Here is a 25259-nt window from a genome sequence, read left to right on the forward strand (position 1 = left end):
AGCTCCAATATTTAATTGACTGGGTGGGATACGGCCCAGAAGACAGGTCATGGGAACCAGTAGAAAACGTTCATGCCCCAGTTTTGGTACGTAGATTTCATGCCCTCTATCCCACTAAGCCCCGTCCGGTGAGACGACCTTTGGGTGGGAGAACTGTTAGACATCAAGCCTCCTGTCTGCTTCACTGTAGTGTGAGATCAGTGTAGGTGTTTGCTCTTTAGAAATGCCGCATAATTCTGAGACGATCCCTGGTCTCTTATCGGGGGGAGGAGTTTGTTGACGCTCCCTCACCTTCAAAACCACCCCAGCTGAAAAAGCCGTTGCTTGGCTTTTGTTTCCAGTCGAGTTTCCTTGCTCCCCTGTCTCTCTGAAATTCTTCTGCTCCCTGTCCCATTTTCCTAGAAAATCCCTTTTCCAGATTCCATGCTTCCCGTATCCTGTGGTTACTGTGCTGGTTCGTGCAGTCGCATGTTAAACTTCCCACGTACGAAAGCATTTGCTTTCTTGTTGTTTCGAGTTCGTCCGTTACGCCCTAGGTGCATAGCTCCCGGGCATTGTTGCCTTCCCGAGACCCAGGCTTCCCATTTTCCCTTCCCCGTGAGAGTCATTGAAATCCAGCCTGAGGCACGTTGGAATATTCCACACTCAGCGGTCCCAGAGGTAAGTGTTTCTGGCACTTGAAGTCCTGACGGACGAATGTTCATTTCCGTGACCGCTTTTCTAAAAGCGGTGTTTATTGTGCACAGAGTTTATGTCTTTGGTGAGGAACCGCGCTCTGTTTATTTAAGACGCGGTCGAGTTTTGTTTTGGTTGAGTTTCATTCCAGAACGGGGTGTACGAGACTCCATTGAGATACATTGTAGTGTTTATTGGCAATGAAAACGAGCTGGTGAGCTCTTATCTTGACTCCTTTGTTGTTTGGTGTTGCGGGAATTTCGCAAATCCCCTAACGCCTCCATTTAGTAATCCAGGGGTTGTTACAGCGTGATATTACTTTCCTAGCTGCCCTTCCTTTCCTTTTATTTTCACGCATTCTGGGCCTGCTGCCCTTCAAGTCTACCGACTTTGGAGATACACCCCACCTCGTTGGCATTCTTCAATTTGGCTTAAAGAGATGTCCAGCCGGTGAGCATGGTTTTGTTTCTAAAGAGCAAACACATTATATTGTTGTGAATATCGGTATTGTTAGACCACATCACTGATAGAACTCCTTGCTAAATGATATGTTCTTCTCTCTATAGGTTGTCGTTTTTTCCTGATTCACGAGCCCTACTCATAAACCGGCTGGGGGATTTAGAAGTGATACCACCAGAGTTCTAAATCCCCACATCTCTCAGAATCAATGTATGTGTGTTGAGGCTGTTTAGTTGTCCACAGACGTGCCTTGGTTTGGGGAGAGTGGGGAACTTATCGTCGCTCCTGTGGATTGAGCCTCGCTGGACTTAAGGTTAGTGGCATCGGCAACACCTTACTCTCACACAGAAGAAGAGTATCTCACTCTCATACAATGAATGCCTACCACAGAGCATGGGTGTCTTACTCTCACACAGATGAGTATCTCACTATCACATATGATGACTACCACCCACACAGAGCATACAGGCTTTACTTTCACAAAATAGATGAGAATCCCACTCTCACACAAATGACGAATGCCTCTCACACAGCATGAATGCCTAATTCTCGCACTCTCAATCCGATGATGAATGCTTTTTACACAGAGAATGAATTACTTACTCTCACACAGATGAGTATCGCACTCTCACACAGATGATGAATGCCTCTCACACAGAGCATGAATGCCGTACTGGCACACTGAAGATGGATATCCCACTCGCACAGAATGAATGTCACACACAGCATGAACGCCTTACCCTCACACAAAGGATGAGTATCCCACTCTCATACAGACAATGAATACCTCACACACAACATGAATGCCTTACTCTCATACAGGCAATGAATGCCTCCCACATATCATGAATGCTTTACTCTCACACAGATGAGTATTTCACTATCACATATGATGACTGCCTTCCACATAAAGCATACATGCCTTACTTCCATAAAATAGAGTATATCACTCTCACACTGAGCATGAATGCCTTACTCTCACACAGAAGATGACTTTCTCACTTTCACAAATTAACATCACATACAGAAGATGAATGTCTCACTTTCGAACATAAATGAATATCTTTATTTCACACAGCAGATCTTACACTCACATAGAGGACAGACATCTCAGACAGAAAAAAAAAATCTCACGCATGTAATTTGAATGTGTCACTCTCACAATGAGGATGACTCTCTCTCTCTCTCTAACACAGAAAATGAATATCTCACTCTCACATGGGAAAGAATGGCGTACCACACAGCGTCATGGAAGATGAACACCCCACTCTCACACAGTGGATGGATACCTCACTTTCACATTGAGGTTGACTGTCTCACTCTTACACTGAAGATGAACATCTCACTTTCACGCGGATGGTGATTGTCCTACTCTCGTTGATAAATGCACATCTCACTCTAACAAAAATTACAAATCCCACTCATGCCCAGTGGTTGAATATCTCACTCTAACTCGGTCAACAGGAGACCCTGTCACCAGAGAGTCCCTCTCTCTCACGGAGTGAGCAGATGCCCTTACCTCGTAGTCTGGATTTGGGACCGGTGGGGGGCGCTCCTTTGTGTCTGCAATGAAAGAGAAGAAGCAGTTAGGGTGAGGGTAATGTGCCCCGACACAACTTACGGGACAGCAAAGTACGGCCATGGTGAGGAGAACTTCCTCTCTTGGGAGACAATGGATGGCCTTGTTAACAAAACGGCAGCCCCATAGGATTGTGGGAGTCAATCTGTACCATGGTTGAGAATCAACGGTTGCGATATAACGAGCATTGGCCAAGACCTATTGTCTTTGCCAATATGCTTTAGCCATATAGTACACCAGCATGGCTGCTGGTCAGAATGACTAAAAGTTAGTGGCGTAAAGGAGAGTGGAGTGTCATAAAGTAGAGTATTAAGAAGCAGAGTAGAGTGTTATGGAGTGGCGTAGAGAGTCGTGGAGTGGTGTGAAGTGGTGTAGGGTAGAATTGAGTAGCGTGGAGTGGAGTGAAGTGGAGTGTCATACAGTGGAGTAGCGTTAGAGGTCTGTGGAGTGTTGTGGAGGTAGTAGAGTGTCGTAGAATGGAAGGGCATAGAGTGGAGAAGAGTGCCATAGAGTGGAGTGGAGTAGAGTGTCAGAGTGTTGTAGAGAGTTATAGAGTGAAGTGGCAAAGAGTGTCATGGAGTGTTGTAGAGCAGAGTGGCGTGCCGCAGAAGGTGTTGTTAAAAGTAGAATGTTTTAGAGTAGAGTGGAGTGGCATACAGTGGAGTAGTGTCGTCGAGAAGCATAGTATAGAGTGAAGTAGAGTGTGGTGGAGTTGAGTGTCGTAGAGTGGAGTGGCATAGAGCGCCAGCGTGTCATAGAGTGGAGCGGCATAGAGTGGAGTTGAGTGGAGTAGTTTGTCATAGAATAGAGTGGAGTAAAGTGGCATTGAGTGGTGCAGAGGGAGTTGCGTAGAGTGCCTTAGAGTGGAATAGGGTTGTAGAGTATAAAGGAGTGGAGTAGACTGTTGTGTGGCATAGAGTGGAGTAGAGTGTCATAGAGTGGACTTTAATGGAGTAGAGTGTCATGGAGTGGAGTGTCGTAGAGTGGAGTGGACTAGAGTTGAATGGCATAAAGTACAGTGGTGCCGAGCAGACTGGCATAAAGTGCATTGGTTTTTAGAAAGTGGTGTAGAGTGCATTGGCATACAGTACAGTGGCGTAGAGGGTGAACAACCTTTACAACGCAACTATTACAACGCACTACACTTACAACAAAATTTTTACAACGCAACATCCACTACAACGCATTCCATTACATCGCATGACACTACAACGCATTTTTAAAAACTACCTTTACAACGCATTCCATTACATCGCATACTACCTTTACAATGCATACCATTACAACGCACCTACACTATCCAACACTTACCCTACTGTTGCACCCCCTGGAGTTAGAATAGTAATTTTTACCCCTATACTATCCAATACTTACCTTAAATGCAATTTAATATTATGCGTTGTAATGGTATGCGTTGTAAAGGTAGTATGCGATGTAATGGAATGCGTTGTAAAGGTAGTTTTTAAAAATGTGTTGTAGTGTCATGCTATGTAATGGAATGCGTTGTAGTGGATGTTGCGTCGTAAAAAATGCGTTGTAAGTGCATGCGTTGTAAAAGTGTGCGTTGTAACGACATACATCCGGCGTAGAGTGGTGCAGTGTAGAGTGATGCAGAGTGGCATAGAGTACTATGTCGTAGAGTGGAGTGGCGCAGGGTGGCTTGGTGCAGAGTGGATAGAGTGGTATAGAGTGCAATGGCGAAGTGTTTAATGGCATAGAGTTTAATGGCGTAGAGTATATTGTTTCAGAGTAAAGTGAAGTGATGCAGGGTAAAGTGGTGTGGTGCAGGATATAGTGTGAAGGTGTAAAGTAGAGTTGAATAGAGTGTAGTGACATAGAGTGGTGCAGAGTGGAGTGGAGTGGCGTAGAGTGCAATGTTGTAGAGTGGAGTGGTGCAGGGTGGAGTGGAGTGGCGCAGAGTGGTGTAGAGTGGCGCAGAGTGGTGTAGAGTGGCACCGAGAGCAATGGCTTAGAGTGTTGTGCTGTAGAGTAGATTGTTTCAGAGTAAAGTGAAGTGATGCAAGGTAAAGTGGTGTGGTGCAGGATATAGTGCTGAGGAGTAGAGTAGAATAGAGTGTAGTGACATAGAGCGGTGTAGAGTTCATTGGCATGGAGTGCATTGGTGCAGAGTAGATTAGAGTGGTGTAGAGTGCAGTGTCATAGAGTGGAGTGATGCAGAGTAAAGCGGCGTGTAGTTGCATAGAGTGCATTGGCATGGAGTGCAGTAGAGTAGATTTGAGAGATCTAGAGTAGAGTACAGTGGTTCAGAGTAGAGTAACATAGAATTCAGTGGTGAGGAGTGAAGGAATATATACCTTTTTTTCGCATGCGTTTACAACGCATGCCATAACAACGCGGTTGTTACAACGACTGTGCTGTTATGTCGCATACCATTACAATGCAAGTCGGAACAACGACTTGCTGTAGGGGGGCTGGATGTTGGAATAGTATAAATTACTATTCCAACTTTAGTCTGTGCGGACACTGGGGAAGGTGTTGGATTTTAAATCAAACACCTTCTTCCCCCTTAACGCAAGTCGTTTTTCCGACTTGCCTTGTAACGGCATGCGAAATAACAACGCGGTCGTTGTAACAACCGCATTGTTATGGCACACGTTCTTCCACTTGTGAACTAAACGCAGTTTACTTGAGTGAAGTCTTGCAGAGTAGAGTGCCATAGAGTGTTGCGACAAAAAGTGCAGCGGCGTAGAGTGCATATAGGTAGTGTACATTGACATAGAGTGCATTAGCGTAGAGTAGAGTGTTGCATAGTAGAGGGCTGTAGAGAGCGGTGGTGTACAGTACAGTGGTGCAGAGTAGAACATAGTGGCTTAGAGTGCAGTGGTGTAGAGTGCAATGGTGTAGAGTGGTGCAGAGTGCAATGGCATAGAGTAGAGTGCTGCCGATGAGAGTATGGTTGTAATGAGTGCAGTGGTGCAGAGTAGGTGCCATAGACTGCAGTGGCGTAGAGTGCATTGGGTTTAAGAAAAGTGGTGTAGAGTTATTGGCATAGGGTGCAGTGGTTTGGAGAAGAGTGGCATAAAGCACAGTGGCGTAGAGTAGAGTAGTGCAGAGTAGAGTGGATTCGCATAGAGTGGAGTGGTGTAGAGTGCAGTGGCATAGAGTAGATTGTTTCAGAGTAGAGTGAAGTAGCATAGAGTGGAGTGGTCCAGGATAGAGTAGAGTGGAGTGGTGCAGGGTAAAGTGGAGTGGTCCAGGCTTGAGTGGTGTAGAGTGCAGTGGTGCATAGTAGAGTGCATTGGTGTAAAGTAGAGTGGTGCAGAGTAGAGTGGTGCAGAGTAAAGCGGCATAGACTGCAGTGCAGTGGTGCACAGTAGATTACAGTGGCATAGAGTGCAGTGGCATAGAGTTCACTAGTATAGAGTGCATTGGCTTAGAGTAGAGTAGTACAGTGGCAAAGAGTGAAGTGGGCCAGAATAGCGTGGTAGAGAGTGCAGTGTTGCAGAGTAGTGTGTCGTAGAGTGAAGTGGTGTAGAGTAGAGTGCTGTAGAGTGCATTCAGGAAGAGTGCAGTGTTGCACAGTAGAGTGGCATGACATAGAGTGGAGTGGTGCAGAGTGGAGTGATGCGGATTAGAGTGGTGTACAGTGTAGTGGTGTAGAGTGCATTGGCATACAGTGGCGTAGAGTAGAGTGGTGCAGAGTAGACTGCAGTGGTGTATAATACAGTGGCAAAGAGTGCAGTGGCATAAAGTAGAGTGGTGTAGAGTTCAGTGGCAGAGAGTACATTCTTGCAAAGTAGATTGTTGAGGAGCACAGTGGTTTTTAGTATAGTGGTGTAGAGTACTTTGGCATAGAGTGCAGTGGTGTCAAGTAGAGGGGTGTAGAGAGCAGTGGTGTAGCGTACATTGGTGCAGAGTAGGACACACTGGCATAGAGTGCAGAGATGTAGAGTACAACAGTGTTGAATGCAGTAGTGCAGAGTGCAGTGGCGTAGAATATTGCAAAGTGGAGTATAGTGGCGCAGAGTGCAGTGGTGCAGAGTAGATTGGCGTAGAGTGCAGTTGCGCAGAGTGCATTGGTTTTTAGTAAAGTGGCGAAGAGTGCATTGGCATAGAGTGCAGCGGTTAGAGTACAGAACAGTGGCATAGAGTAGATTGGGACAGAGTACAGTAGAGTGGCACAGAGAGGAGTAGTTCAACACAGACTGCAGTTACGTACAGTAGAGTGGAGAGGTGCAGAGTGGAGTGGCCAAGAGTCGAGTGGTGCAGAGTAGATTGTTTCAGAGTAGAGTGAAGTGGAGTAAAGTTAAATGGTGCATGGTAGAATACAGTTGCATAGAGTGCAGTGGGAGCAGTGGCACAGAGTAGATTACAGTGGCATAGAGTGGATTGGTGATGATTGCACTGGCGTGGAGAGGTACAGAGTAGAGTGGATTGGCATACAGTGCAGTGGCATAGAAGCAGTGTTGCAGAGTAGAGTGGCATAGATTGGAGTGGCATAGATGGGATAGAGTGCAGTGTTGCAGAGAAGAGTGGCATAGAGTGAAGTGGTGTAGATTTGAGTGGTGTAGATTGGAATGGGGTAGAGTGCAGTGGTGCATAGTATTGTGGAGTAAGGCGCACTGGCATAGAGTACAGTGATGCAGATTAGAGTAAAGACTTGTAGAGTGAAGTGGTGTAGCGTAGAATTGAGCAGAGTAGAGTTCAGTGACGCAGTGTAGAGTGACGTAGAGTAGAATGGTATAGTGTGGAGTGATGCAGACCAGAGTGCAGTGGCATGGAGTGGTGCAGAGTAGAGTGGAGTGTGGTATCGTGGAGTATGGAGTATGTATGGTGTGGTAGCGCACTACCATTACAGACAACTCATCTTCAATTGAAATGAACATTACATTTGCACAGACATACAGTTTAACTGATAAAACTATACAGCTCACAAACAATAATGTCTGGATATGTCATCACCTAGTGTGTTGATTTGTACTGATCGTATTAAAATATTTGTTTCTATCACACGTCAGAATTAAGAAAATTACCCCCAATAGCGAGCATGATTGTCACATAAATCCTCTCACTTTGAAGTCAGAGAAAGGAAAGTAAACACCAAGCTCTTTTGAGAATACTGAGACTGACATTTGACCTCTGTCTTTAGGTGCCCAGTAAATGTGACATGATAAGACCAAGATTTAAAGGCCTGTTTACAGAAAGGAAGCACTCGGAAGGATACAGTAAAGGTTCACTGATAGAATATTGACAGACAAAATATCTCCTTACAGAAATATTGTGACCAAAATATCAATGCCAAAAATATCGACATCCTATACTTATCATGGTAAGTACAAAAATATTGTGGAGGGGAGGGGGGAATATCGATGTCATTAATATAGCTGTATTAAATATTGTTTTTTAAATATGTTTAGAATTAAATAATAAATATTGAATATATTAAATAATAACATTAATTTAAATTATATATTTTAAGAAATATAACAAATTAACGTAATTAAGGAAAGTTAAACACAAATATATAATAGTTAGTATATATATATATTTACAAATACCTACATAAAAACAATTATTAAACTAATAATTGTAATTTATTTTATAATTTAACATTTTGTAAATAATATAAAAATAACAAAAAAAGAATATATATATACCAATAACATTAAATCTTTAAAAAACAAACCATTCTAATTAAATTAAAGTAAACCCCTTATAAATCTTAAAATTTAGTAACAATTATTTTACGCATTAAAAACATAATTAATTAAAAATAACATCATTTTATATAAACAAAAACAAGACAATATAAATTACTGCAATTTAAAAGAAATTATTACGTTTAATACATTTACTATTATAACTACAATTTGTACAAAACACCCCAAGATATTATACTAAATATATACATCAAATGTACTAATCCCACTTTACACAAATTGAAAATAATAAAACTAACTAAAGCACACAAATCTCCCTCCAGTAAATACAACAATAATGAAAGTGTTGGATTGCGGATAGGTAGTATTTACTATAGCCATTCCAGCCAGTACAACAGTAAACAAACTATTCGAGCGGAGAGAGATAATTTACTATTCCCACTCCAGGCAGTACAACAGTAGGGAAAGTGTTGGTTAGCGGAGGGGTAAAATTTACAATTCCCACTCCAGTCATTACAACAGTAGTGAAAGTGTTGGATGGCATATTACTTCCCACCCTCTACCCCTATAAACTCCATTGATGGTGGTATGGGATTTGCCACTTTTACCATACGTCCCAATGCATTGGGCAGGTACAGATTGGAGCCACTGATTAATGGTCAGAAAGCTGTGGCATTCAGGGACACAGGGGCTAGTGTCACCATGGTGACAGGGAAACTAGTCCCCACTCAGCAGCTTTTACCTGAGTTTACATACCAGGTGACCAACATTGATGGTGTCAGAACAGATCACCCCATGGCCATAGTCAATCTCAGCTGGGGAGGGGTCACAGGCCCCAAGAGAGTGGCAGTGTCCCCAAACTTACCTGTAGTTTGCATGATGGGCAATTACCTGGAAATTTCAGCCTGGGCTGAAGTTGAACACCAAGCCCATCTCAGAATGCTGGGCATCCCTGAAAATGTTAGGGGGTCTGTGATGGCCACAGCCCAACCCCCACCCCAGGAAACCTTTGGAGTAATGGAGCCTGAAAGAATGGCCCACTCTCCTCCACAAGAGAGCACAATGGTTGAAGACAAGCCTTCTCCCCCCAGACTATAGGTAAGGGTCAGCCTCCTCAGGCAAATTATCTTAACCCTAGTTAAGGAACTGCCCCAGAGGTAGACAGGCCTGGCCTGGCAACCCCTCTGATGGCAGGGGACCCTTCCAAGGTGGTACCCAGTCTGGAGCAGGTAACTCGCCCCTCTCTACCCTGCCTCAGTCAGCCCAGGGCTACAGAGGCCAGGGAGCTCAGTGGACCCCACAGGGTCCCCTGTCCAGAGGAACCCCCCCATCAGCAGATTAGGGGCACCCAGTCTAGCAGCCCTAGCCAGGTGAAAATTCCTCAAAACACTGAGGGATCCCCCATACCTTTGTGTAGGGACCTCCCCCAGAAGGACTCGGTTGGGCAAGGGCAAACCTGGGACCAAAAGGTTCCAAACCTGCCATGTCCCCCCAGTGTTCCAACCAAAGGGACCCAAACGCCAGCTGTAAGTAGCCAAAGGTTGACCCTTAGAGCAAAGTACAACTCAGACATGGAAAGAAAGGCCTACATGGTGGCCAGTGATCTGAGGAAGCTGAGACCAACTTTATTAGGGCCTCACTTCCCTACTCAGACACCTCACCAGCCTTTTACTTTACCAAAACACACCACAGGTAGTAGTTCCCCATGGTGGAGACCCTCTCATACTCTTAGGGTGAGGGATAGCCTAGTGGACCATAAGACAGGGGGTAACGATGCTAGTGCAGGTACTTCCTTATATGGCCACTTAGTCAATAAAGGCTCAACTGGGCAAGGTTAGCCTTATCTCCTTTCGTTTGGGGGGTTATGTAGGAAGGTGGAATCTGACTACATGATTGCCCCCATTTTCTGTCCTGGTGTTCTGATGGTTTTTGACTTAGTTTGGCTGGGAACCTGCTATTCAGGTCCCCAGCCTATCTGCTTTATCTTATAAATTGATTGCATGTATTTTAGGTACACCACAGATTGGATCCTGAGGTACCCTTAGGAGTCCCTAGTATATGGTATACTATGTACCCAGGGCATAGGTACCCCAGAGGCCTACCAGGGGCTGATGCATGTATTTTGCCACCCCTGTAAAGCCACCCGAAATGTCACCACAGGTCTGCTACTGCAGCCTGGGTAAGGTGGTGCATGCACCCCTTACTGAGGTATAGGTTCACTATACCTCACCTATCACTGCACATACAAACCTATCAGTAACTCCTAAGGCAGGCCTTAACAATCCTGAAGGCAGAGTGCTTGGCTGTATGTGAGAGGGTGCCCAGGCATGAGCTGAGCCCCTCTGCAGCCTTCGGAATCTCTTCTCCGGGGTTGTCAGTGGTGCAGCCCGAGCATATACTCTTAAGTGCATTATAACCAAACGGTAAATGCTAACTTTGGACTGGCTGCACGGAAACATGTCGTCATTGGTGTCAAACACCTTGGAATCATACCCTCACACCAGTAACTGGTCTGGGAGTATGGTCCCACCCTTCTAGAGGGAGAGACATGGCAGCACTGGTATACCTGGTAGAAATCTAATAGAGTCCTGGCATCACAAAATGGATGCAGCAGCCACAGACACAAGTCTGGTCTCCTGCTGTTGACCGAAACTCCGGCAGGGGAGGCCTGGACAATAGGTTTCCTGTCACAGGGAGGTGTAACCACCTCCCAGACAGGCTGATGTGTATTGGGGCTGGGTGGGAGCACTCTCTGAGTGCTTTGAAGTCCTGCACTGGGGCACATTTGGTGTCCCTGTGCATAGTCCAGCTCAAACCGGTTCAGGGGCTTCCAGCCGCTCTTCTGGCACGTAAAGGAAATGGGTGTAGCCACCCCTCTTTCCAAATCCTGCCGTAGGTGGGTCCCCAGAGCTAGTCCAACCCCTTCCTTAGGTATAAGTAAGGAACCTCTGTAACCAGACTTTTAGATATCCCTGGACGAAACTCTGAAGCTGAATCCTGGAACTTCGATGCTCTACTAAAGACTAGAGGACTGAAGAAATCTCCCTTGGGGTCAAGGAGTGACTCCCCTGCTTGGCAGGCACCAACAAAGCAATTTGCCAGTCTGCATTTCTGAAGCTCCCGCCGGACTCTGAAGTATTTGCAGCCCAGGAAGAGGATTTCCAGACATCTCAGAGGCCGACCCGAATCCCCAGCAAAGCTGAGACCCGCAGCCCTTGTGAATAGCGTGGAACCGGAACTCCGTACAAGTGCATTGACTTCTCGACGTCTCTTGAAGTCGTGCTTGGGGTTACTTGTAGCCCCCACCTTGAGCAAAAGATCCACTGAAGATTGTTGGCCTAGTCACCCCAAGTGACCCGTGGGCCACCATTTTGTGTTTCCTCTCAAGGTCCCTTTGCGATCCCTGTTACGTTGACTGGTGGGTCCCTGATGGGGTAACTCTGCTTTTCCTTGGGCTTCCCTAGTTGCTCCAGACATGCCCTGACTCCCAACTAAGTGGTGAGTCCCACAGACCTTGCTGGTCTGCACCAAAGCATCTTTCTCGTTTCTGTGTGGGTTGCTGTTGCCAAGGCTTGTTGTGTCCAATCCGGGCACCGATGCTGCAGCACTCGACATCCTTTGTGAGACAGCTCGAATCCAGCTCCTGGTCATCTTCGACACCTCCTGGTCCTCGTGGCTAAAGAGTCAAGCTTCACATTCTTCACCTGAAGCACCCGGCATCGGTGGGCATCCGCCTATCGCCTTCCTGGTCACTAGCAAGTGACCCAGACTCTGTCCCCTCTGCTTTCAGGTTCTTCTCATCTTTGATCCAGGCTTGGATCGCTTCAGACACTTCTCATCTTCCCGGCAGCAGCACTTCATTGCCAGCTCCCATTGAAATCGACGACGCGACCCGACACCATTTGACACCTATGCACCCGGATTTCCTGGGTGAAGTAACACGAGTACTCTGGTGCTCCTGTGGGTGTTGTCCCTAGAACTTCCTAAGTCCCAAAGGGTTTGGTCCTAGTTCGATTCTAAGTGTCCCTAATCTTCAAAAATCTGATCGCGACTTTCCCCATACAAGCTAACAGGAGCTCGCGGCTGTGTTCTCACACTGCACACGACCCCCGTGGGTCCCCTGTGTCACTACATTGGGTGGCTCCTTGGGGTCTCAGCGATTCTACAGGCTCTAGGCCTTGTGTCTAGTCAAGTCGTGGTTCTTATACCACTATTTTAGTATATGGTTTGGCTCGCCCCTAGGGCCTGATGTGTATTTGTGCTTATTACTGTCATATTTTGAAGTGTAACTTATGTGTTTTGACCTCTAGTCTCAGAAAGAGACTAGGAGGGTGTGTTTAGAAATAAATACATATATTTTATATATATATATGTGGTGTGATTGTCTTTCATTTAGCCATTCAAGAGGTTATAGACTGGTAAAACAAGCTGCTTTACATTCCTTCAAGACTTAGCCTGAAGGCTGCTCTCCATAGCTACCACTAGGATAGCTTTCAATAAAGGTTGTCTTTAACCTATAACCAATAAGGGGTTGTTTGGACTGGTACAAGGTGCCCACTATAACTAGTGGACAGCATATACCAGGTCAACTTCCCACCCTTTACCCCATAACCTCACAACCCACAGTCAAAAGAAATTACACAATTAGCATATATAACTATTAATTAATGTTAATTAACTAATTATTAATTAATAAAAATAAATTACTTCCCACCCTTTACCCCTATAAACCACAAAACCCACACTTAAATTTACATAAAAATCTTAATAGCACAACTAACATAAAAATATATCAATTAAATAAATAATATAAAATAAGAAATACTCATTAATTTATTATAATTAAATTACTTCCCACCCTATAGCCTTATAAACCCTCAACCTGCTATGGAACTAAAAATCACAAAATGTAATTAAATTAAATGTATTAACTACTAAAAATTAACAAATACATAAAAATTCATAAACAATAATTATACAAAACAATCATATACATTTAAAGAATATACTAAAATACATAATGATTATAAAACGATATTTTCAACAACTATATTTTTACAAACGATATTAATAACTTTGATATTTGAAAAAACGATATTACTTACCTTCAAATCAATATTCTTGATATCGATATTCTTGCTGCGATATTTCCATGTCACAACATTTTAAAATCAATATCTTTGTAGGACGATATTTTAAACTCTATGTTTTGTCTGAATAGCCTCAGTAAATAAGGTATGGGGTACGGAGGGGATAAACGCAAGCTGACCAACCTAAACCAAATAAATCCAGCAAATAGAAAGGAAGAAAATGTGAGTTACAAACCACAAAGACAATGGTAAGCAATGGGCGGAATGCATTCCCAGGGAAGCTTTCTGAATGTCCCCTAGATGTTGTTAGCAAACCAGACAGCTGTGTTGTCTGGTAGGCTTTCACCTACAAGTGATAGCCCAGTAGGCTTGAGACATAGTCTGGCTGAGAATCGATGGTAGACTGATGGCTATTTGAGAAAGGGGTAGTATCTGGTCAACAATTGTGGGCATTTCAAATATGCTCGACTGAAGTGTGTGTGAAAGAGAAAGTGTAACCTGGGTCAGAATCAGAGGTGGGCAAGCTAGCAAACTCCTAGGGAGAGCCACTCCAAACTGCTTGATTGTTGTTTATACTATATTTTGGAACAGACAGACACGTTTATTGATAAATACCTCTACTGAGATTAACAAAGAAATTCAACTTAAACACAAATAAAATATAAAATCACACCTCCAAACATTATCAATAATAATTAAGAGTTTCATAAATGTGCTAAAATGTAAACCTTTTGGAACAAATATATTATTTCTGCGGGGAAAATATTAAAGAAATCAAGTTGTTGACCTGTGTTAAGTTACATTTAAAATATAGAGAGGCTAGGTAACGGGTGGGAGGTATTGCAATCGATGGACATGCATATAAAATATACTTTAAGTCTTGAATCACTCCATTACACATGTCATAAAGGTTGGTTTCTGTTTTCATCGTAGACTAATTATTCTTTTTTCTTTCAATGGGAGTATGCCTAACCTAAGAGTTAGTATAACTCGCCTGACTCCGTGATCAAGTGTAAAAGAGAAATACTTTTGGGGAGGCACAAATTATATGCAATCCAAATAAGAGGAAAATAGCTTCAGTGACTTAAAATTAATATTGTCTTCTGTAAAACTGAACCTTTGGGTTACCTTTTGTTTTTAAATGCTTCTTTGATCAGGTGACCATGATTGAAGGTAATATATCTTACAATTACATTGTCCTAATACAAACCTTAAATTTCTATTAAAAGTAACAATTTTTGCCGGTGATTCGATTTTTTTTTTCTAAGTACCTCTGAGAGAGCCTTCTGGAGCATTTAGTAAAATGTAAGCCCAGCATACTAAATTGCCAAATTAACAGAACTGGTTAGTGTCTGCTCAAGTCTTAAAGCCTAGATTGGGGTTGATTAGCTGAATGCTGTTAGTTTACAGAGGACTATCGTCAATTGCATATGTGAGCATAGAATGTATTTTTACTTCATAGATTTTTAAAAGATTATTCAAATGGGTTCTTACAGAGGCTTTATAAGACTTATTCAAGGCATTTGCCTGTGCATATGCCTTGTTTCCTAAATGAGTAAGATGGGCCTTACTATCTAAATCCTGAGAACACACTCTACCTAGATAAATATGAGATTTTACTGATTCTATAGTGATTCCTCCCAGTTTCTAAAAGTGTGGGTGACCCAAATTTCTTCCCTTAAAGGGTAAGCATTTTGATTTTGGATATATTGATGCTTCAGCAATTCCACTGAGCTTATGTGTATAGTGCATTAAGGGTACGATGAAGGCCAATTAGGGTAAGATCAAACAAAACACCGTCATCTGTGCAGAAAAACAATTTTTTTTCCGCTGCACTTGAATTTCTTTCTTTCTGAAACGGAAGTTATTCAGAAATTGGAGGCGAATAAGATTGTTTATTTCCACAGAAACTTGCTTGATGATTAAGTACTTTTGTAGTATACTCTTAGTTGGCAAATTGCTGCTAATCAATATCATCTCCGTTATTGCTGTTATAACTTTTTCATTTAGATTTTTCGAACTGCCATCTTTTCCTATGTAGCCTTTACATTTAGGGAGAATTATCATGTTCAATTTATCAATCCTTCTGGAGTCCCAAAATATTTTACTCTGCCTTAAGTCTAAGATTTCTCTGCCATTATCAGAATTCAAAGACCAGGGCGCAGTTTCCTGTAACTGGAGGTCTAAGGATGTGTAGAGAATTGAGTGATCACTACCAGTGTGAAACTGGATGTCCATTGAAAGAAATATAGAATATAGATCGCACCTGGCGATTATATAATTGAAAAGCGAGAAACCTGTTATGCCTCCTCTTGTAGGTAGTGCTGGAATATATGAGTCACTCTCCCATTAACTAGCATTTATCCTAGGGAGTGATTCGAGAAGAAGTCTGCTTCGCCTATCTGCTTCAATCTTAAGAGGGAAAAGAGCTTCCGGTTTTTCCAGACATATTCGAGATATTTGTCCTTATGTAGCTTTAATAATGAATTAGAGATTTTCCCATTAAAATACCCCATGACGAGAACATTTCCTCCATCCGAAATGGAGACTAGAAATTCAAAAGATTGGCTCAAAATCAGATTATTTTGTGGGCCAGGTGGAATGTAGCTATAGACTCAAAAATGGAATTGCTTTGCTGAAATGTTGTTTTGGGCATAATAATTAGAGTCCCTTGCACTAGAGGGAGTGTGAGTACCTCAAAGTCCCAATGCACATTCGTAGACAGCAAGATGGCAAGACCCCCTTTAGCATGTACTATCTTAGCTGATTCTGCGGGGACATCTATTACAAAGTATGAATCTAATGAAAACATTGTGGTGAGCCACGTTTCCTGGAGACAGATAACTAATAGTTTTAGTAAAGAGAGAAAGGCAATTTTTTTTCAGAGAAGATAGATAGATTCCAAGATAACATTTTTAAATCATTGCTAAAAAGGGAGTTTGGAGTGTTTCTTTGTTTTATTTTCATTAACTGAACAAGCAATCCAAGACCAAAATACCTCTGTGGTTCTACTCATATTAGACTGTGGTCTCTAACTTTTTATTTGCCTACCATTCGTGTTGACTTGAATGATAAGAGGATCAAAACCATCCTTGGCGTTTAAATGATGAGGAGAGGTTACTTGAGAAGCCCGCTTGAGGAAGTCAAAATCTGAATGGATCAAATTGGAGCTTTTAGTAATTAAGTTAGGTGTACTTCTATACATCAAATATGTGACCGGAATTCAACTCATGTGGTGGATAAGCCACTTTTTTCTGGGAAGTAAACCAATTCGAAATTTGCTGAAGAGAGGGAATGAAAGTGGGGACAGATATGTAAAAAGGTCTGACCACATTTGCCTATTTAAAGGACTGTTGTCAGTAGGGAAAAGATCACGTATTTCGATAGTTGAGTAACATTGAAGGGAAATGGTGTTTTCCAAGGAAATATTCACTATCTCATAACTGCAAGCAGTTATTGCATTTCAGGTTACGATACTGTTTCCTCAGAAACAAGGGAGTTAGCTTTAAATTCAGGTGCTTGTGGGTTTAAAGGCCCACTACATTTTCTCAAAGAAGCAGAAGAGGGAGTTAGAGAGAGTTTTGAGACTTGACCTGGATTTGCTTCTAATGAGATAGGGGAAGTAGTTTCCCTATTTTCTCTACAATCATGTTTAGTTTAAATCGAATCCGCTTTAGCCCTCTTCGGACAATTTTACCCTTTCTTTTTTCTTTTTTTGCCCTTGCTATCATGCTTCTCTTTTTTTTAACTTCACACAAGCTTTTCCTGCTTGAATTTCCCATGACCTACATTGTAATTTATTCACGTCTAGCATGTTACTTTCCTTAATTCTTTAATAGACGCCTTGGCCTAATCTCCCCATACCCCTCAAAGTCTGAAGGAGGCTCTACATGTGAAGTGAGGGAGTTTAAGATAACTGTCACCGTTTCCAGGATGTGATCAGAATTTGTGGTTGTTTTTGCAAACAGCTGCAACATAGATTCTAAGATTCTTTTCTGAGCATTGAGAGCGTCAAAGAAGTGCACGTAATCTTCTGGTAGATGGTAAGAGTTCTTTAGGAGTAAATCAGGTGAGCAAGAAAGATCATCTATCCCATTAACCATAGCCGAGGTCCTTCCGAAGTTGTATTTGGTGTCTTATTCCTTCTTCTATGAGTAAGTGTACTTAGATCGATGACAGGGAGAGCGAAATCCAAGGGTGGCATTCCATTTGTGCATTTTGTCTATATTCCGAGCGATCCTGGACATATTTTCCAGTACGAGGTTTTCGTTTTTTTGCAACTCAGGTCCTCAGTGGCCATGGATCTCCCTCAGGTGCTCAGAGGCCATGGATCTCCCTCAGGTCCTCAGTGGCCATGGATCTCCCTCAGGTCCTCAGTCGCCATGGATCTCCCTCAGGTCCTCAGTCGCCATGGATCTCCCTCAGGTCCTCAGTCGCCATGGATCTCCCTCAGGTCCTCAGTGGCCATGGATCTTGCAGTCGAGCAGAAAACATGAATAGTAGGAGAGCTTTCTACAGGACCAATATGCAGGAGTTGTTTATGCTTTCTCATGGTACGAAGGGCCACAGGTTCCCTTCATATGCATAGCGCGGCTTCTGAGCTTTTTAACAGTCATACAAACGCCGAGAGAGATGCACGAATACGCACTGGAGAAATCCAAGTTCTACAATACCATTACTACTTGACAATTGTTTTCTATCAATGAAAAAAATGTAAAAGGAACAAAGCGATTTACTTGCTTACATTTGAATTCTCTTCTGGGCCCTGAAGCAAGGCATATAGAGCTAGCAGTTGAAAAGCATCCATGGTGCACATTTGCTAGATATTGAAACCCCTCTGAGGTCATTCTTCTTGACTTTATCATGACACAAGATAAGAGGTTATTGACTGAAACAAGATTAATACTTTTAATATGAACACTCCCAAGCACACCCTCCATACTCCTATCCACCACCTTACACACAAGAGAAAGATGTTTCATTCAGCAATAATCACAGCTCAACAGAGAGCATGAAAGACAATACCAACATCTTTCAGAACCTAATGCACTCCATTAACAAAAGCAAACCGAGCCACCTAAGTTTTATTCTGAGAAAGGCAAGTTTGATGAATGAAAACAAATACCATATCTTTGATCTTCTGGTGAACACAGGAACAGACATATTATTCATCACAGAACCTTGGTGGGGTGAAGATAAACAATACTTGAAGCTTTCCATCCGGATAGCAAACTGGTACCCACAAGCCACTAGGAAAGACAGGTCCTGAAGGCATAATTCTTGGTTGAACTTCATCCTGCATACACAACAGGACTAACATGGTTCCTATCCCCTCTTTCTCATCGACAACATAAAACAGGATTTCTACAAGGATGTTTCTCTTCAAGGTTTAAATGTGCCCATCACCAGAGCTAATCAACAGCTTGAATGCACCTAGTACAATGATGCAGATTACACACAGATATTTCTAAAATTATAAAACTCTAAGGACCTAAGAAAATCGAACTTGGCAGTTGCCTCACAGTGACAGACCGGTGCAGATTTACCAACCACCCTAGAAATTGTAAATAGTGCAAGCCCGAGAATGGATGGAAATAGAGTGCCCTGCCTACTATATGCAGATGACCTGTTGATCCTGGACCAAACTGAAATAGGCCTGCAAAGAAAACCTAATGTTTTTAAAGAATATTGCGAAGGGAGATTTTTAACTGTAAATATGGATAAGACAAAAGTTTTATGCTTTGGGAAAAAAGATATTAAATTTAAATGGTTTTTAGGTGATTTGAAATTGGAAATGGTAAACGAATATCGCTATCTCGGGATGTGGTTTGATAGGTCCTTAAAATGGCATATACACTTAGAAGCTCAGAAAGCGAAGGCCTTTTCATCGATCTGTGGATTGAAAAAATGTAATAGGAAATATGGGGATATGTCCCATAGACCCGTGCTTAAAGCCTTTGAAGCGATGGTACCCCCACAAATGCTCTATGGGGCAGAGGTCCTTTGTATAAATGGCAAAGAGGACTGGGATCGAGAGGAAGGGAAGTGTCTGAAAACACTTTTGTCTTTGCCCCTCTCATCGATGGTCCAGGCTATACGAATCGAAATAGAAACAATTGCCTGGAGCGTGCAGTCACAAGCGTCTCTAATCAGATTTTGGTAACGTTTAGATACAGAGACAAACCAAAAAGTATCCCAATGGTGTAGGAAAGAGATCCAATCAAGTAGTTTGAAATGGGCTAAGAAGTCAAGGAAGAAAATATTATCCGCCTCTGAGAATATAAAAGTGGAAATTGACCAAGATTCCTTGCATGTAGATTTTACAAAAAGTGAACTCAAAAAGCATAGTCTGGAAGTATCTAGATGAACAGATAGGGAATATCTGACTAAGAAAAAGTCTGTGCAATTTATGAGGGTCGCATGGTCAAATGAAAATTGGTTCCCTTACTTGGATATTTTACCAAACCATTGGTATAGACAGAAGATCTTAAGAATGAGAATTGGCATAAATCCATGGTTGGTAAATGAAGAACAAAAAATAAAAATGCTGCTTGAAGATGGTAGATGTAAGTGCACATTGGGAACAAAAGGTGACATATTGCACATTCTATTAGATTGTGCAATATTAGTAGAGCAGCGTAAACGATACCTTCGTCCAATTTTGTTAAAATATGATATAAGGCGACGGGCACAGGGGATAGAGCTATTCGTTGAAATGCCAAACCTTGAGATAGCAATTGCATTGGGGAAATATTTGAGGGCAATTAAAGTTTTCCCCAGCGAGAAGTAGGCGAACTTTAAAAAAAAAAAATGTTTTTACAGCCTTTTTAAAACATTGAATTGTACCTTTAAGAGAGTTTTAAAATCTATATAATTTTTATAGAGTCGTGCCCCCGACTGTAGAAAGTAATTATGTGTACCTCACCTCTGATAAACCGTTACCCTTGATATGAGTCTACATAATGTACGTGGCTTTAATTATTGCTGAGCTGAGAAAGTACAGACACTGTTTTTAATTGTCTTTATTTAATATTGTTTGTAGAACTGTGTAGAATTGTTTAGAGACCAAGGTCTAAATAAACATTCCTTTGAATGACTGACTGACTGACTGACAGACCGGTAGATGACATGTAATCATCTCAAACTAAATGCTTCAGATATAGAAATGCTGTTTGAATACCTGTTGCGAATATAAAAGTTGTTATCCTTTATCTTTCTGGCTTGAAAATTGTGACCGCCACCAAAAATAGCTAATGAGGTATGAAATCTTGGAACTGTCATGGATGCTGCACTTACTACAAATGCTCAAGTGGACAATCTGTCTATATCCACTCTGTACCCCATCAAAAGCTTTCACACATCTTGGTTTTCCTCAAAAATGAAAGCAATAACATCATTCATCCTCTCAAAGTTAGATTGCGCTAAAGGACTTTACCACATCACCCCACTCTCAAAAATTAGAAGGATACAATGTCATGTCATTCCATGCTATGTTATGTTTTGTTACAAAATACTTATGAAGTGAACACACCAAAGGTCTCCAGGTGCTGTAGAAGGTAAAAAGGAACAGATAAAAATGCTAAACATTGGACTAAGCCTGACTAAAAAGTCAAATCTTAAGTCACCAATTGAACTTTTAACAAAGATTTCTTAAGACATAACAAAGCAAGGAAAGCATTCCAAAGTTTTGCAGCACAAATTTCTATGCTACGACTATTGATCCCTCACTTACAGAATCTTGGGATATCAATAGGTTGGCTGAGGATGAACAAAGTGTCCTTTTCAGACCATATATTTTAATGTGTCTGGATCCTCATTTGTTAATACGCTACGTATCATGCAGAGGGCCTTGAATGGAACGTGCTACTTAATGGGAAGCCAATGTAATATTTGTAGTTGCAGACTGGCATGCACAAAGAGTGTGGCCCCGAAAGCAGGTAAGCAATTGTACTTTATACTACTTGTAAATTTTGTAGCAGGGGCAGCTCCTCCGTTGGAGCTGAGGAGCGTCATTCCACTTAAGTTATCTACCAAAGATAAAATATAAAATGGTAATACATTACCATTTTAGTCTCATGCTCCCATCCTGAACCTAGCATCAGGAAGGGAGTGGGGCCGCTGCTGAATGACAGCAGCAGGGAGGAGGGTAGGCTGTGTTTGCACTTAAATGCCCATGTTTTTTTGGCCGTCCTTCTTATGACGGCCAGCCAGACATGCAAACTTTGAAACCTCTCACCCTAATGCAGAGGTCTTCAAACTTTTGGGTGCCGAGACCCCCCTGTCAACATTTTCAGTCATAAGGACCCCCTCCTGATAAACATTTCTAAACCTGTAGGCAGGGCTTCTGGAATTACGAGGCAGGTGATGACCAAATTACACGACAGGCTTGACTAAATTGTGTGGGAAGAAAATTTAAATAATGTTATGTGATGCAGCGTTATTTTGGGATAGAATTGCTTCATTATTTTTAATTTTTTTGCACACAGTAACACTGAGGAAAGATTTCACCCCATCAATACCAGTTTATAACCAAAAAACAGCAATTAACATCAGAAACATGTATAGTCAACCTTTGAGATGGGCCTTCCACTCCGCAGGAATACGTGATGCCATATTAGAAGCTCACCTGGCCCTGGCCGGGAGCAGCAGGGGACCCTTAAAACCCTGACAGTCTTGTGCAGAGTTAAGCAATTTACCCATGCCACTTTCCTCTCACCCCTCCCTTCCATCCCTCTCTCCTCTACTCTCCTGGATCCCTCTCTCACTTTGCAGGCCATTTTATTTCACCCCTTCTTACAACTTCTAAACTCTCCTCATTCAACTTATCACTTCACCCTTAATCACCTCTTGCCATTCTGCCTTTTCACTGCCCTCATCTCTAACAGTTTCTCGCATTTATCTCATGGCCTCTCTGGCCCTGTCACCTCCCGTGCCCATCTGCACTTCTCATTCATCTCAAGTCTCTCAGTTCAAATTGTTGTCTATTTGTATCTTACACCTCTCCAGTCCCCCATTCATCTTTCACATCTATCCTTTGTTTTTTCACACCTTCTTGAACCAATGTCCCTCTCCCCTCAGCACCAGTGCTTAATTTGAGAAGGTAGTTTCCGTTGCTCCGCACTGGCACCTAATTGTGCACACTGGCAATATGACCGTCTGCCACATGCCACTTGATGGCTCTGTCTGTGTAATTTAGAGATGAGCAGAACAGCTGTTTATTAATTCAAAATACATTAAAAACGATAAACTCCTGACATCCATGCCATTCTTATAGCTTTGGGGGCTTGAAATAGTCACACTTGTACAGTGTTATGGTTGGTAGTTGCATAGGTATTGACATTGGCCGCACATGCAAGGCAATGGGTGGGTGGTTAAAGTTGCAGTGGCCTACTGGTGAGGTTCCTGGCACATGTTTAATTACAAATTAATCACTGCTCAGCACCCACCCTAGTACTTCCTCTCTTCCCCTATCGCTGCTGTCCCTCACCAATGTTGCATCAAATTACTTTTTAGGTCACAGATCATCTCTCAGCTATCTTCTCTCACAGTTTGACAGTAGCCCTCCTCTGTGCCCGCAACTTATCCTCACACTCACTTCTTGCGTGTCTGCACTTCCCTTCGGCACTTCACATTTCTCCTCATCCCTGACCTCTTCAATCGAATTCTCTAATCGAATGCTGTACTTTCTCATCCTCTCATCTCTCCTCACCGAGCACACGGGTCGGACCCGTATGCTCCTCTTGGCCTGTGCCACTCTGCTTATTGTTACCTAATTCAGGAAGGCACAAATTGTCTGTTGCGCTGTTTTGGTGCAGGCCGCGCAGTTATGGAACGTGCACCCTCCTTTGCTTCGCTCCACCAAGACTCTATTATCCTTTAGGAAGATATAAAAATCTGGCTCTATGCTCTGTAGGTCACCCCTTTTGGCTGGTTCTCCTTCCCCTGCTGTATGTTTCTCATTTGCCTTCAGGCAGCAGATGGCTATTAGTCCCAGGACACCTTTTGGTAATAGCAGCACACTACAAATGGTAATAATAATAGTAGTAGGCAGAAGCATGGGAGCGACTAGACCCAAACTTCACGAGGGGGCCTACACTCCCAGGCAGGGCTGGCCATAGCACTGGCCACACGTGGTGCAACAGTCTTTTTTGGTGCCCCATCCCCGTTTCCTCCTTCTCCATAAATTCCCTCACTACCACTCACCAACAAAGCACCTCATCTCTCTGTAGCAACTTTCTGACAAACATTTTTTTTTATAGTGCTACTCAGTTTACTCACAGTTCTGTGATCTGCATAGTACATGTTCTTTGTAGCAGGCACATTAAACCTCTGCACTCGGTAGATGAGAAGTGTGCCCATGTGAGTGCACGGTGAGTGATGCAACAGTGTGAGAGTAGGGAAAGAGGAGTGACTGCAGGGTGAGTGAGGTGACCATGAATTTGGGTGCGGATATAAGTGCAGAGTGGGACAATGAATGCATGGTTAATAATGGGTTTGTTTGAGCAAATTGCAAATTGAGCAGTGAGGGGAGAGGTGAATGAGGTGTCACATGAGTGCATATGAGTGGTGTGACCGCAGGCTGAGGTACAGGGTGGACAACGCAAGTGCATTGTGATTGCAGAGTGATCACTGTGAGTGCAGTATGAGAGGGTGAATGATGTGAGTGCATGGTGATCAGTGTGAGTGCATTGCGATTGCTGTGAGTGCAGGGTGAGCGTGAAAGTGAAGTGTGAGAATGAGAAGTGAGTTCTCTGAATGCAGGGTGCATTCCCAAACACTTGAAGTAACTCAGCATATTATTGACGGCAGCGTAGGGTTTAAGATATAAGTTAAACTATTGCTATTCTGGCATTAATCAGGAATCGAGGGTGGAGGAAATAAATAATATGCTGACCCTGCAACACACTTCCAGTCCTATGGTTAGGGTTGCCTGCTCATTATTTTGATGTCCCAGACAATACAAAAATAAGCAGTCACCTAAAGCTGTATATTTCAGCACTCATCTGTGCGTACTTGGAACAGCAAATATAAATAAAAGCACTTTTAATTTGTTCTAGGGCTGCCTCAATGATCCATGACTGATAATTAAAGGGAACAAAGACAGAAAAGTCACATTACGAAGGAATGCATATGATTTTATGTACAATCCCATTTAGTGTCAGGCTCTTTAAACATCAAATGGCTGGTATTTCTCTTCTTGCAACCCTACTTTATATTTATTTTCATGAAATGCATTCTCACACTACTGCAGTAACTGTAAAATACAAATGTAAGGAAAAGGCAGAGTTGGGGACCAGGGGGTACTGGAACTAGAAAAAATCAGTAAGCACTTTACAAAAGGTATGTAAATCTGCAAATGGTCCTTAACGACCTGTGAAAAACTCAGGAGATAAGACTGCAGACAGCCCAGCGGAGCCCACAGCAGCTCGAGCTGAGACACACTACGGGGGAGGAGGGGGGCTGAATCCCTTGTTGTGCCTCGCAGAAGTGTGACCGGGAATGCGCGACCCCCTTTCCATCACTTCACGGCCCCCCTGGGGGTCGCGCCCCACACTTTGAAGACCCCTGCCCTAATGTCTTACAGCAGCCGGGTCAGAGTAAGTGCAGGGCTCCAGTATCCTTGGGATTGGCGAGCGAGGCTGTTTCCTCCAAGTAAGGCGCTGCTCTCACAGCATGAGTGCAGCCCCAGGATTGGTGCCTGCACTGCAGCATCCGGTTGAGAAGCGGTCCGGAGAGAAGGACGTCGAGGATGTCGAGGTTCAGGTACGCTTTTTCATTTTTTAATTAGAATATTTGGGCATGCGTGCACTCCCCCTAGCACCCCTTCCCCCCACC

At 42.9% G+C, this 25259-nt stretch overlaps 1 protein-coding gene across 1 annotated transcript in view; it reads right to left on the bottom strand.

The window, feature by feature from the left end:
• Window positions 1-25259, bottom strand: part of CD3E (CD3 epsilon subunit of T-cell receptor complex) — a 64589-nt gene that overhangs the window by 18762 nt on the left and 20568 nt on the right. Inside the window, exon 5 of the mRNA XM_085647412.1 lies at window positions 2654-2697. Coding sequence (XP_085503538.1) covers window positions 2654-2697 — 44 coding nt within the window. The remainder of the gene's footprint in view (window positions 1-2653; window positions 2698-25259) is intronic.

The sequence above is a fragment of the Triturus cristatus genome, chromosome 3_2, assembly GCF_964204655.1.
Source record: "Triturus cristatus chromosome 3_2, aTriCri1.1, whole genome shotgun sequence".
NCBI lineage: Eukaryota > Metazoa > Chordata > Amphibia > Caudata > Salamandridae > Triturus > Triturus cristatus.